The sequence below is a fragment of the Musca autumnalis genome, unplaced genomic scaffold (assembly GCF_047663935.1).
Source record: "Musca autumnalis isolate F117 unplaced genomic scaffold, ASM4766393v1 scaffold_5, whole genome shotgun sequence".
Classification (NCBI taxonomy): domain Eukaryota; kingdom Metazoa; phylum Arthropoda; class Insecta; order Diptera; family Muscidae; genus Musca; species Musca autumnalis.
Genome location: NW_027412088.1, coordinates 93335869 through 93348499, shown reverse-complemented (window position 1 = coordinate 93348499; position 12631 = coordinate 93335869). Strand labels below are relative to the sequence as shown.

The following is a 12631-nucleotide window of genomic DNA, read 5'->3' as shown; positions in this document are numbered from 1 at the left end:
TTTATGTTAGAACATTTTTTTCATGGGTGGAGAGAGGATGTTTGTCAACGAGAGTAATAACAGTGCTCTCGCGGCTGTGGAATGCTGCTTTATAATAAAGAGTTGTGTGTATTGTATAATAGAAGACGTAGTAGCGAAGAAGGGGGCTTTGGTGGCATGTATGCGTCAAACTCGTGTGTTTCTTGTTTTGTTGTTGTTAACCAACGAAGAAGAAAAGAAGAAATGATATGAATTATATGTTTTTTCTTTCTTCAGTGTTTTAGTTGCCTTTGTAGAGTCAAGACGGTAAAGTGAGTGAATAAATCAGTGTTTTGTGTTTTCTTAAAGAAATTGTGTTTTTAGTAAATTAAAAGCCCAATACATTTTATAATTGAATCGGAAAGTTGAATGGAATTATTTTATTGGACAAGGAAGAAATCGCATTTAATTTTGGTAATTACATACATACTTATGTATATTTGAAATATGGCATATCCATATTTATTTATTACATTACATAATCATTTGATTCTAGGTGCCGATTCCCCGCTGATGATTTCAACTAAGAGGACAATTTGTTTTATTTCACAACCATGGAGAAGCGTTCAACTACGTTTCTATATATTTTTTGCTTTTTAAAAGTGTGACTACAAATTATTTCAATCAGTTTTTCTTTTATTAAAGTGTGTTATGTATTTCTTTGGAATTTTGTATGTACCTATGTGTTTGTTGTTCTTTTGCCTTTTAATAAAAAACCAGAACATTTGTGTGTATACTATAGAGATAGCCAGTGAGCTCTTACTGAGAGCAAGTGAGCACACATTTTAAAGTGTTTTACATTGAATTTTACGCTCCCTTGCTCTCAGTAAGCGCCCACTGGTGCATGTGTTTGTTTTTTTTTTTGTGCCTTTTGGGTTTGTATTTTTTTGCACCCAAACATATAAAATGTTTGCACCCAAACATAAAATTGTTTCCACCCAAACATATCTTTGTTTGCACCCAAACATATATATCTTTGCACCCAAACATAAATATCTTTGCACCCAAACATATATATGTTTGCACCCAAACATATATTTGTTTCCACCCAAACATATATTATGTTTGGGACTGTTGCAAACATATATATGTTTGCTGCAAAATATGTTTGGGACATATGTTAGAGAGGCCGATTTTTTTTGTGTGTACCTACAATACGGAATAAATTAAAAATTTGTTTTGTTATTCTGAAATCTTTCTTTGTTATAGTAATTCCCATCAATTGTTTCATAGTTGCACATAAAATATGGAATTAATAACGATGTTATTCAATTTTTAATGAACTTTGCATACTGTACATGTGCATCGCTATGTTCTTCCGTTTATTGTTGCCTCAATCGTTGTCTTTCAGCCTATCTCTGGTTTACTATAACACTATGCAACACTGAACATGCAAAAAAACTTCTAGTATGCATTTTTTGAAAGTAAATATTGAGACTACAAAAACCCTGACTGGGTTTTGTCCCGTCAGATCCAGTTCGGATTTTATGGATTCATCTAAACCGGCTAAAACAAAATTGTTTGCATTTATTATCTTAGAAACGAATGGGAATTAGGTCTTGCTGTCTTTAGCAATATTGTAGCCCTAAGCTAGTAGAACTTATCCGTTTAACATATCACATAAGAAATTTCCATCTAGGGTATCAAAATCAAAAAATATAGACAATTTGATATAATTTCAGGAATTCTGGTCGGAGTCAGTTAAACTATTGGGAGCCGAACATTCAACTTTTTGCAAAAATCTTCCAAATAATGTTCTCCGCAATTTTTCAGAACTGAAACTCTAAAGTGCTTATTTCATGGTTATGCGTTTCTCGTTATGCGGGCAATATTTGGAGACTAACTGTCCTTGCTTCTGGTAGAATAAATGCGATGTGTTTCCCTGGTATTCATTCATAAAATCGAAATAGAGGCGTTGCATTCAAATTACCAGCTTGCCCTTCTTACTCTCGAACGTTGTTCTTGTTAATTCTATTTGCGATAATAACAAGAACCTCCAGAGAAATAATCGTAAATTAAATCGTTCACCATAGTGAAGAGCACATTTAATTCGGCCTGACCAAACTTATCGCCACATGCTTGTGTTTACTGATAAATACACATTGTTTATGATGTGGGAACAATTGCTCTCATTTGTTGATGTTTCTTTAGTATATTAAAATAATCTGAAGCTTTCTGATCGAATTTTGAATTTCTTTTGAAAAAGAAATATATTAAAATACTTACAGAATCGAATCGAAAAAATGGGCTGCTTAAGTCACAGGACGTTAAGCATTTTGGTGGGATACCTTTATTTGGTTGTCAGTGTGGCCATCTGCATTCTTCTTGGTCGACATTTGATGGTACATGAAGTCAGATCCGAAATAAAAGAATACGAAATAGCAGAAGGCAGAACAATGTACAAAGTTATAGGTTGGTATAATGTAAACTATAACTAAAAAATAAAACGTAAATCTTGTTTATAAGAAAACTTTTTGTTGTGTAAGTAGATATTGAGAGTTCCTGAATGGTGTACAAAAACCTCTGCACATTTCACTTGTTTCTTCATTTAAACACTGAAGTAAAAGAAACCAGCCATGTCATGCTTTGTCGACGCTAACAACATCATGCCAATGTTAAAAAATAGGGTCATTTATGTCTGGTTCTTTCAGCGGGACATACATACATACACATAGAGTGGTCCAAGGTACGAATCCCAGCGGAAGAACAAATTCTTTCAATATAATGGAAAACAAAGGGATTATTTCAACGACAATTGGTACACGAAATAAGACATACAATGGAATGTAGGAACACTTTGGGAAGCAACACTTTGTGAACAATACTTTCCCCACTCAAAAATCAAATGGTTCGATGTCTTAGGCCTAGTCCAAATGAGGTGAAATTTGAGAGGTGAATTGGCGAAATTCCCACAGAAAATGGCAAGTATGTGCTTTAGACTGGCCCCCACTGGGGCCTCAAAGTTTCCATAGTAATTTGTATGGAGTCAAAGGCGAATTTTTACGAAATCGCTCTAAAGGCCACATTATTATTGTGCAATCGAAGAAAAAGTTTTGCCAGTTCATTTCTGTGGCTAAACAAGTAATTCTACAAAAAATTTGAAAATCAGGACAGATTTTAATAATAGCTATATATAGGGACCATGGGAACTTTGAGGCCCGATTGTACTCAAACTTTGGCAATCTTAAAATCTAACAAAACTAAACACTTTAGGGGTGTGCCGCATAAAAAATCCGACATCGATTTTTTAAAACCACACTAATGTGCTTACTATACAGTGGTAAAGAAAATTGTGGTGAGAGCGTAGTTGGCATCGTAATGTCAAAGAACGCCAAAAACTCTTTTCAGACATGGAACCTAACATCTGATCGGTACTACAGATAATGTGAAATGTCTACGTACAGTTCATCCACGCTTTGTGATAGTCAGCTGCATCATACAATATATGGGCTTACAAATGGAAGGTGTACTAGGGGCCAAGTCAATGGTCGTATTGGTACACGGAGGAAAAAAAGCCTCTCTAACGTATGTCCCAAACATATTTTGCAGCAAACATACATATGTTTGCAATCAGTCCCAAACATAATATATGTTTGAGTCCTGCAAACAAATTATATGTTTGGGTGCAAACAAATACTTACTTACTTACTTAGCTGGCCCATTACAGAACATTAGTTCCATAGGTCGAACTAAGAAAAGATCTCCATTTCTCTCTGCTTATTGCTTCGCTTTCTGGAATACCGCGCCTTTCCATATCTTTATCCACTTGTTTGCGCCACCTATTCCTTGGCCTGCCAATTTTGCGTGCACCGCCAAGCGGCTCGTATTTATACGTCTTTTTAGCGTGTTCATCATCGCTCATTCTTATGATATGGCCTAGTCAACGTAATCGTTGCATCTTGACACGTTAAACTATATTGATGTCGTTGTATATCAGATACAGCTCGTGGTCGATATTCACCGTCAACGCAGTTTGGCCCGTAGATCTTTCGAAGAATTTCTCTCTCAAACACACCAAGCACTGCCATGTCTGCTTGCGCAAGTACCCAGGCTTCGGAGCCATACATCAGCACGGGTAGTATCAGGGTTTTGTAGAGCGTTATTTTTGTTTGACGAGATGTGGCTTTGCTTTTAAACTGCTTACTTAAACCAAAGTAGCATCTGTTGGCCAATACAATTCTTTTTATTTCACAACTGATGTCGTTTGTTGTGTTTACGGAGGTGCCGAGGTAAACGAAGTCTTTTACTACCTCAAAATTATAGGAACCAACTTCAACAGTTGGTCTGAGCTCAATGGACGCATTGCGCGTCGACACCATCATCTTGGTCTTCCCACCGTTTACCGCCAGACCCACTTTAGCTGATTCTCGTTCGACCTTCATAAAGGTATCAGTTAAATCTTTTACTGATTGTCCCCTGATGTCAATATCATCAACATAAGCAAGTAACATGTGGCAATTGGTGTAGATTGTGCCACTTCTTTTGACGTTTTCCTCTCGTATAACCTTTTCCAGCAGGATGTTGAAGAGATCACACGAAACGCTGTCTCCTTGCCTGAAACATCTTTTGGTACAAAACTCTTCGGAGAGGTTCTTTCCTATTTTAATTGAGGATCTCGTGTCAGTTAAAGTCATTTTACAAAGCCGGGTGCGCTTTGCGGGGATACCAAATTCAGACATGGCTTGCAATACCTTTGAACGTAGTGGGCTGTCGAAGGCTGCTTTATAATCGACAACAAGGTGGTAGGTGGCGATCTGCATCCCTTGGGTCTTCACCAGGATTTGCCGCAGGGTATAGCCCAATTATCTCGTTGACCATAGGCTTCAGTCGTTCGAACAATATCCCTGACACGATCTTGTAGGCAATCGGGAGTAGACTTATGCGCCTATAGTTAGAGCATACAGTCTTATCTCCTTTCTTGTGGACGAGGCACAGGATACTCAGGTTCCAATCGTCGGGTACTCGTTCTTCCTGCCAGATGGTGCTAACTAGCTTTACCTCATCTTGGCCGGGTGGTATACCTTCAATACCATCTTCTGGGATTGGATCTGTAGTATCTTCGTCGACTCCGCTACTATTGGATACCAACAGGTTGGAAAAATGCTCTTTCCATATCCTTAGCACACTATCTGTATCAGTTACCAGATTACCTTGCTGGTCTCTACAGGAGGATGTGCCAGTTCCAAAGCCATCAGTTTGATGTTTCACTCTTTGGTAGAATTTTCGGACTTCATTCTGTCTCCTGTACATCTGGATTTGTTCATTCTTGTTTTTCCATCTCTCTCTTTTTCTTTCGGAAAAGACGTTTCTCCTCTGTCCTTTTCTCCCGATACCTCTCTCGTGCGCTACGCGTTGCTAGTGATTGTAAAGTAGCCCTATATGCCGCATTTTTCTCTTCGGTAGCAGCACGACACTCCTGGTCATACCATGGATTCCTTGGTGGAGGTCTCTGGTATCCAAGTATGGATTTTGCGGCTGTTTGCATGGAGTGGGCAATATTTTGCCATTGTGCTGATATGTTATCGGGACGAGGAGTCCTTTCATTAAGCAATTGGGCTAGTTGGGTGGAATATGCTGTGACTATTTGTTGTGATTGCAGCTTACCGATGTCCAACTTCCGTGTTGTGTATGTTCGTACTTTATTTGCTACGTTTAATCTGGTAGGTACCTTTGCTGCATCAAGGTAGTGGTCCGAGTCTATGTTTGCATCTCGGAACGATCGTACATCCAATACGCTCGATGAATGTCTTCCATCTATCACAACATGATTAATTTGATTACTTATTCTTTGATCTGGTACTGCTAACTCCCATATTTTTTGCAGCTGCAAAGTCTATCAGCCTCATACCATTGTCTGATGTTTCACTGTGGAGACTGAATTTCCCGACTGTTGGGTCAAAGATATTCTCCTTTCCAATTTTGGCATTAAAATCGCCTAGAATAATTTTAATGTCATGGGCAGGGCAATGGTCATAAGTTTCTTCTAAGCGCTCGGCAAATACATCTTTAGTCTGTTCGTCCTTGTCTTCTGATGTTCAAGAATTTTGCAGCTATAATACAGTGCGTCACCTTTAGGTGTTGTTGTGACGCCTTTTCCGTTCCATAGTATTTCCTGTATGGCAGTACCAATGCGTAAACTGCACCTTATCTATAAAGAGTGCGAACATTCCAGGTGCAGATTCGCAGATCATGGTCCTTAAACCGTTGGCGGGGTTCGTCAGCTTTAGAGGGGGTTGTTTTTCTTTTCTTTCGTTTTTTTCATAGTAGACTGTTTTTTCTAGGGGAGGGTTACTAACCCGACGCGCAAACCCAATTTTTTAACGTTCTTATGGGTGAACGCGCGGCACATGTTAGCTCACGATTAACAATTTAAGCAACTTTAGTTTCAATATATAGCTAAAATTTTCAAAAAAAAAGCCCAAAATTTTACTGTACCTTTATATTGGGGCTATACGAAAACACTGACCTATATCCAAAATTTTTCCCACGATGAATTCTTAGACACTCAAAACTATAAATTCTAATTTGCAGAAAAATATACTAAAATTGTTGTCAAGATCCTCGAAATACATAAAATCGGGAAATACTCTTATATGGCAGCTACATTAAGAGATTGATCTAACTTTATAATTTATTGCCAAATATTAGCTTAACTAATAATTGAAAATATTGGAAGATTTTAGCCTAATGAAATAAGAAATGTAGACAAAGACGTAAAAACACTTCATATTTTATGGTACCCATTTATGAGGGCTTCGAAAATACCTCTTTAGTCCCTTAATATGCACTAAAAACTGTGTTCCGTTATATTGATTGAGACGTCTCCGTTCACCGTCAACGCAGATTGGTCCGTAGATCTTTCGAAGAATTTTTCTCTCAAACACACCAAGCACTTCCATGTTTCTGAACCATACATCAGCACAGGTAGTATCAGTGTTTTGTAAAGCAGGTGTTAAAGGCAGTTCCCCAAGTGACACCACGTGGAGGTCAAGGTCCACTTGAGATGTAAGAGGGACCAAGATAAATCCTGGGCCTTGCCATGTTAAAGCCGGTCAGGAACGTTCCTTGGTATCTCCCATCCCCTACCTCACCCACGTTTCGATATTGATCCCATAGAACGATACCTCTCGATTTTCGGAATTGTGAATGATGTGACGTCAATATCCCATCGAAATTACTGAAATTTGTTATTTAGTCGTTCATGGCGTTACCAAATATTCCAGAAAAGAATTATCAGCAAAGTTAGCAAATTTAGTCTTCTTTGTGTCTGAAAATTTTACGCCAGAAATTTGTGGGTATAGATCTTTGATTTTATATAGCCCCCATAGAACGGTACCTCCCGAATTTCGGTATTTTGAAGGTTAGCCACATTGTTTTACAGAAGTGGCTGAACTTTGGTATTATGTCTTCTTCATAAACGAAAGGAAACTAATTGTTCCATTTTACTTAAATTCTACTCATGGTAGAGAGTATAACAAGTTCGGCCCAGCCGAACTAAAAGCCGTTCTTACTTGTTTTTATACCCTCAGCATTTATGCCAACGAGGGTATATACACTTTCATACGGGCAAAATGTGCCTCATCGAAATAATGGTTTTAGACCCCAAGTATGTTTGGACGAAATGTGTTCCAGACAATTTGGAGTTGATTTAGCCATGTCCGTCTGTCTGTCTCTCGAACGGACCAACCGATTCGGTCCAATATTTGGCTTTCATAATATTTTGTCCAAACTTAGTTTAAGTTCGAAGATGTTTTGTATCGGTCCACTCCTTCCAGTACCTCCCCCACAAAAGTTCAAAAATGTTCGGAAAAATTGTGCGCACGATAACTCTTGATGGGAGCGACCGATTTGGTCAATACCATACATATCCTAATATATTTACCAGATATAGATCAGGTTCGAATATGGACTATAATTGTCCACTCCTTTGGGTACCTCCCACACAAAATTTTGGATAAATTCACTTTAAGACCTGCTCTCGAATCACTTTAGTTTTTGTTGAAGCAACTTGCATTCGCTGCCTCAATTACGATAGTAAAAGTTTTTTCAGAGGCAAGTCCATACTTCTTGAGAAAACAGCCCGAAAGTTGTAAAAAACCCCTATGGCAACATATGCAGTGGCTGGAGAGGTCGAACCGAATACTGCTCTCGTCCACACTTTGGATATTGTAATATTTCTTCGAATATTTGATGAAATTCGAATGTGGACCTATAACCACTCCTTCCCGTTCCTCCCCGCAAAGGTTCGCTAAAATGGTACGCGCGATTTCTCATAGACGTAGCAACCGATTTGGTCCAAACTTTGGATCTCTAAATATTGTCGAAACTTTGTTTATGTTCAAATTTGGGCCCTATCTTTCCAAGCCTTGCGGTACCACCCTCACAAATGTTCAAAATGTTTGTGTTGTTAATGGTTTGTTCGAGGATCCTATTGGACATTTTTACCGAAGGTTTTCCTAGTGGCCCTGTTTACATCGATATTATGTTTTACGTAGGCTTGTGTGATAAAAAAAAGCTCTATCTATCGATATCCCCGCAAATTTTTGAGCTTAAATCCTATCCATACTTTTGTCGGTACATACGCCCAAAATTTTGAAAACCCCCTAAATACATAAGTTTATTTTTTTTTTTTGAAAAAAGTATTTCAATCCACACAGGCTGGGGATATATCTATGTCGGCAAAGCCGACTGATACTTTTTTACTTGTTTTATAGTATGTTGATTTTGGTTACTATCCCAACGCCCAATCCATGTGTCTGTCGTTCTTACGGGTGAACGCGCGACACATCTTAGCTCACTGTCTATAACGGGTGTTGAAGGTAGGTCACGCCAAGTAGAGGTCTGTGTCCACGTGAGATGAAAGAGGGACAAACATAAGTCCTGGGCTTTGCCATATTAAAAGCAGTTTGGACCGTTGCTTGGTATCTTTCAACCCTACGTCACCTTGATAGCAAACTAATTTTGTTTTATTAAATGTACAATTTTCTAACATCTGACTAACTTTGTCTGACTGCTCGATATTTAGAAACAATTATTTCCATATGTTAAAGGATCTCATCTCAACAAATTTCTAATACAAAATCTCGACTTTCCTTCATTAAGAACCTGCTAGATTTTACTGGACAAATATATCTTCCAGTAAGAAATAGCAAGCAAACGGACATGCGTATAGTGTATGTTCATGTACAGAGTGTTTTTTATCGAATCACCCTATATTTAAGATTTAATCTAATAATAAATAAAAACTAATTAAAATATGATACAAGGATATGAGGTTGAAAAAAACGTATCACCCTAGTGTACGTACGTTGAATATAATATTAATTCCAAATCGGTTATCTGTAACTTGTGTAAAACAATAATCTTAAAATAGTTATTTTTGTTTCATTTTAGGTGATGTTGTTGAAAAAGATGTCGAAAAATTGTTTCGTTTATTATCTGAACTGGATAAACCAACAACAATTGGCATTTTAACAATTAGCATTGTAATGTTAGTTTCATCGTTGCTCTTGCTAATCGGCATTTCTGTGGTAAGCACAACAAAAAAACTAATGAAAATCTATTTCCTAATATTTTTTGTTTCTTTTTTTTGTTCCTATTTTTCTCGAAGCAACGTCATCGCTTTATGGTCCCATGGCTGTGGTCAAATTTATTTGTTTTATTGTCTTTGCTATCATGGACCATATATTCATGTGTTGAAGATATTCTCGAACAAAATGTAACCATGGAAGGTACCGTTACAAATCTTTTAGATGCTTTAGTAATTTTGGGTAAGTATAAACTATAATCAAGTTTAGAGAAGTATTCTAATTGGTTATTTCTTCTTTGAAATAGGTTTCATCTTGATAATTGGCTATCCAGTTTATAAGTTTTACAAAAAACTTTGCAATGGTCTCAACATAACCCGCTATAAGGCATTATATAAATCAACTGATGATGCTTTCGAGATATAAGCATCAACAAAGGAGATATAAGAATGTCATCACAAACAAATTTATTACTGAAATAAAAGTTTTGAATTCAAATAAGAGTTTCGCGTTGCAAACATAACTTCTTAAATACTTTTTTGCTGAGCTTATACTTGAGCTAAGTCATCTAGTTTTAACTACCTCGCAAATGCTTCAGAGCAACACCGAAAGGCAACGCACTACATTAACATCAACATTTAAGCCTGATAAGCCGTAACAATTGTATCAATAGTTCCAATTTTTTACAATTAGTTATTGATACCCTCAACCTTTAGGCTAACGAGGGTAAATGCGAGAGCGAATCTTATATAAAGTTCTAAGATGGACACCGGCCCACTCCTTTGGGTAGCGCCCCTCTAAGGTTCACAAAATTTCGCCGCAAAGCCGTTAATGCCTTTTAATACTCTCAGCTTTTAGGTTTATAGTTATGAAATTTAAACCGATGGTACATACTCCTGATGATCCTGTTTTCAGCGATATTATGTTTTTCGTGGGCAACTCCATGCTTCTTGACATAATAGCCTAATAAAAAGGCCCAAAAGCCTATTTATTTAAATATTTATTACAATTAGCACTACACCATTTTCACATATAATTCGAAACATTCCATTTATAGTTCCAATTATTCCATTTGGGATTCGAATTATTCTATTTGTAATTCGAATTATTCGAACAAAAAAAATTACAATATTGTTGGTCCCATTGGTTTTATATTTGGTTTTTCGAAATACAAATAAAATGTTTCGAATTACAAATAGAATAATTCGAATTACAAATTGAATTCTTGAATTACAACTAAGATGATTCGAATTACATCTGAAAAGGGTGTAGCGATTACGGCTATCGGCTAAAAAGGGCCATAATAAGAAGGGAATGAATCTCAAAATAAAATTCATTTTAAAAACGGACTATATTGGCCCTTTTCTATAGGTACTTACTTCCCAACAGTTGAACACTTTTTCGCTTTAATCCACCGCTTGGGGCAGGATTGATAAGCAATTATGCTCGATTGAAAGCAGTCTTTAGCAATGGTAAAACTGAGATTAAGGAAACAAGTGGCTGGAAAGAAGACATGCAATTTCTCTGTAGAAGATTACCTGAGAAGATTAAGCAAAAACTAAGTAAATAACCAAAATCTGAACATGACAATAACATCGCAACGCCCATAGACTACGGTTGACGGGAAGTAGTTTCGCGTGGGACGGACAAATTGTACCCTATGTTGAAGTTTTCAAGGTCTAACTGAACAAAGCCGGCAACTTCTTGCCCTATTGGAACAGACGCTGGCCCTGATCCTCAGCCAGGGTAGTGCTTCTGCTAGGACTGAGAAGCGCTTATCGGATGACGAAAGCTGTGACTGTAGTCGACGATAATCTGGCCTCGACCTTAGCGGACAAACATAACTTCTTGAAGCCAATACTATCGGATGTACCAGCAAACCGGCCTTCGGCCGCAGCCGATGAAGCTAGTCCCGCCCCCCCCCATGTTGCCGACATCCATTTCTGACTACTTCACTGGCAGGGAACTCTCGCCCATCAAATTGGTCAGGTTTAATCTCAAGGTGGTGAACAAGTTTGAATAATAAGCTTGAATTAATAAGCTTTCACTCATCCCGATGACCGCAGAGGCCAACCTGGGTTCAACACCAACATCGACCCCGATAGCCTCCAAAGGTCAAATTGGGAGCAATGGTGATTCAGCGCCCCTCTCAATCAACCCCAAATAAAACCTGGACAGAAGACAGGCAAACCAATGGCATCAGATGAACTTCCAGTAGAAGTCATCGAAAAATCTGATGGCAGGATCAGCAACCATCTATGGCTGCTAATTGAAGATCGTCTGGGTGACGTTGTGTTCCCAGGTGACGAGGAACCTCCCAAACACACGCAGTTCGGTAGAGCTGCCCCCTACAAACTAAGTGGTCTTAGTGGGAAGTATGCCGAATAGCGACTGTTAGTTTGAAGGAGGGTATTGTCAGCATAGGTGGACCCCCTGTGGACCCAACGCGCATACTGACGATACTCAATAGACCAAATCCCAATCTCCTGACTAGCTGCTGGAAGATCGTTAACCATAATTCACTGGGGTAGCAACGACACAAATGCCAGGGGTGAGTTCGTATTCGAGTTTATTTTGAGACATAATCTTAGAATATGTAACAAAGGTAATTAATGAAAGCACTTTTCAAAATAGAACCAGGGATATAACCCTCATTAACCAAGACGAACACCTCATTATTGATTTTCGGATCACCGGAATATACTCCTCCAATACACCACATACTCGTAGAAAGCCACGGAAGAATGATTAGAACAAATTCACTGAATTAGTACCCTTCAACAGCTAACGAGGTTGAAAGCGCAGTGAATCATGTGTCTATCTCCGGTCTAGAAACTAGCGATCTCCTAGCAAATAACCGTTTTCTTAACTGCATGGATGTATCAAAGCGCTCCAACCGCTCATGCCACTGAGAAGGTGAGCGTCATCGAGGAGATCATAATCGTCCAAAGATAATTTGATAAATAATTGCCTTTAAGCCCGGCCCAGATGGTTACTTTCTGCATTTTTACAAAATCCACTGGAGATATTAATCCCACACCTGTCTCTCATTTTCAAAGCTTGTGCGTGTCTATCGCTCACTGCGG

General features: G+C 38.2%; 1 protein-coding gene across 1 annotated transcript; it reads left to right on the top strand.

Annotated features, from left to right (window-relative positions):
• The first annotated feature begins 2189 nt into the window (after window positions 1-2189).
• Window positions 2190-10056, top strand: LOC141406743 (uncharacterized). The gene is made up of 4 exons (XM_073992714.1): window positions 2190-2430; window positions 9412-9548; window positions 9629-9788; window positions 9853-10056. Exons 1-4 carry the CDS (start codon window positions 2262-2264, stop codon window positions 9969-9971), a joined length of 585 nt encoding a protein of 194 aa, XP_073848815.1. The 5' UTR covers window positions 2190-2261; the 3' UTR covers window positions 9972-10056.
• Window positions 10057-12631: the final 2575 nt, after the last annotated feature.

Excerpts from the sequence above, each read along its gene's own strand:
- LOC141406743 (XM_073992714.1), top strand. The coding sequence starts at position 2,262 with ATGGGCTGCTTAAGTCACAGGACGTTAAGCATTTTGGTGGGATACCTT. Across the intron at positions 9,549-9,628 it reads TGCTAATCGGCATTTCTGTG|CAACGTCATCGCTTTATGGT; the intron begins GTAAGCACAACA and ends TTTTTCTCGAAG. Across the intron at positions 9,789-9,852 it reads AGATGCTTTAGTAATTTTGG|GTTTCATCTTGATAATTGGC; the intron begins GTAAGTATAAAC and ends TCTTTGAAATAG.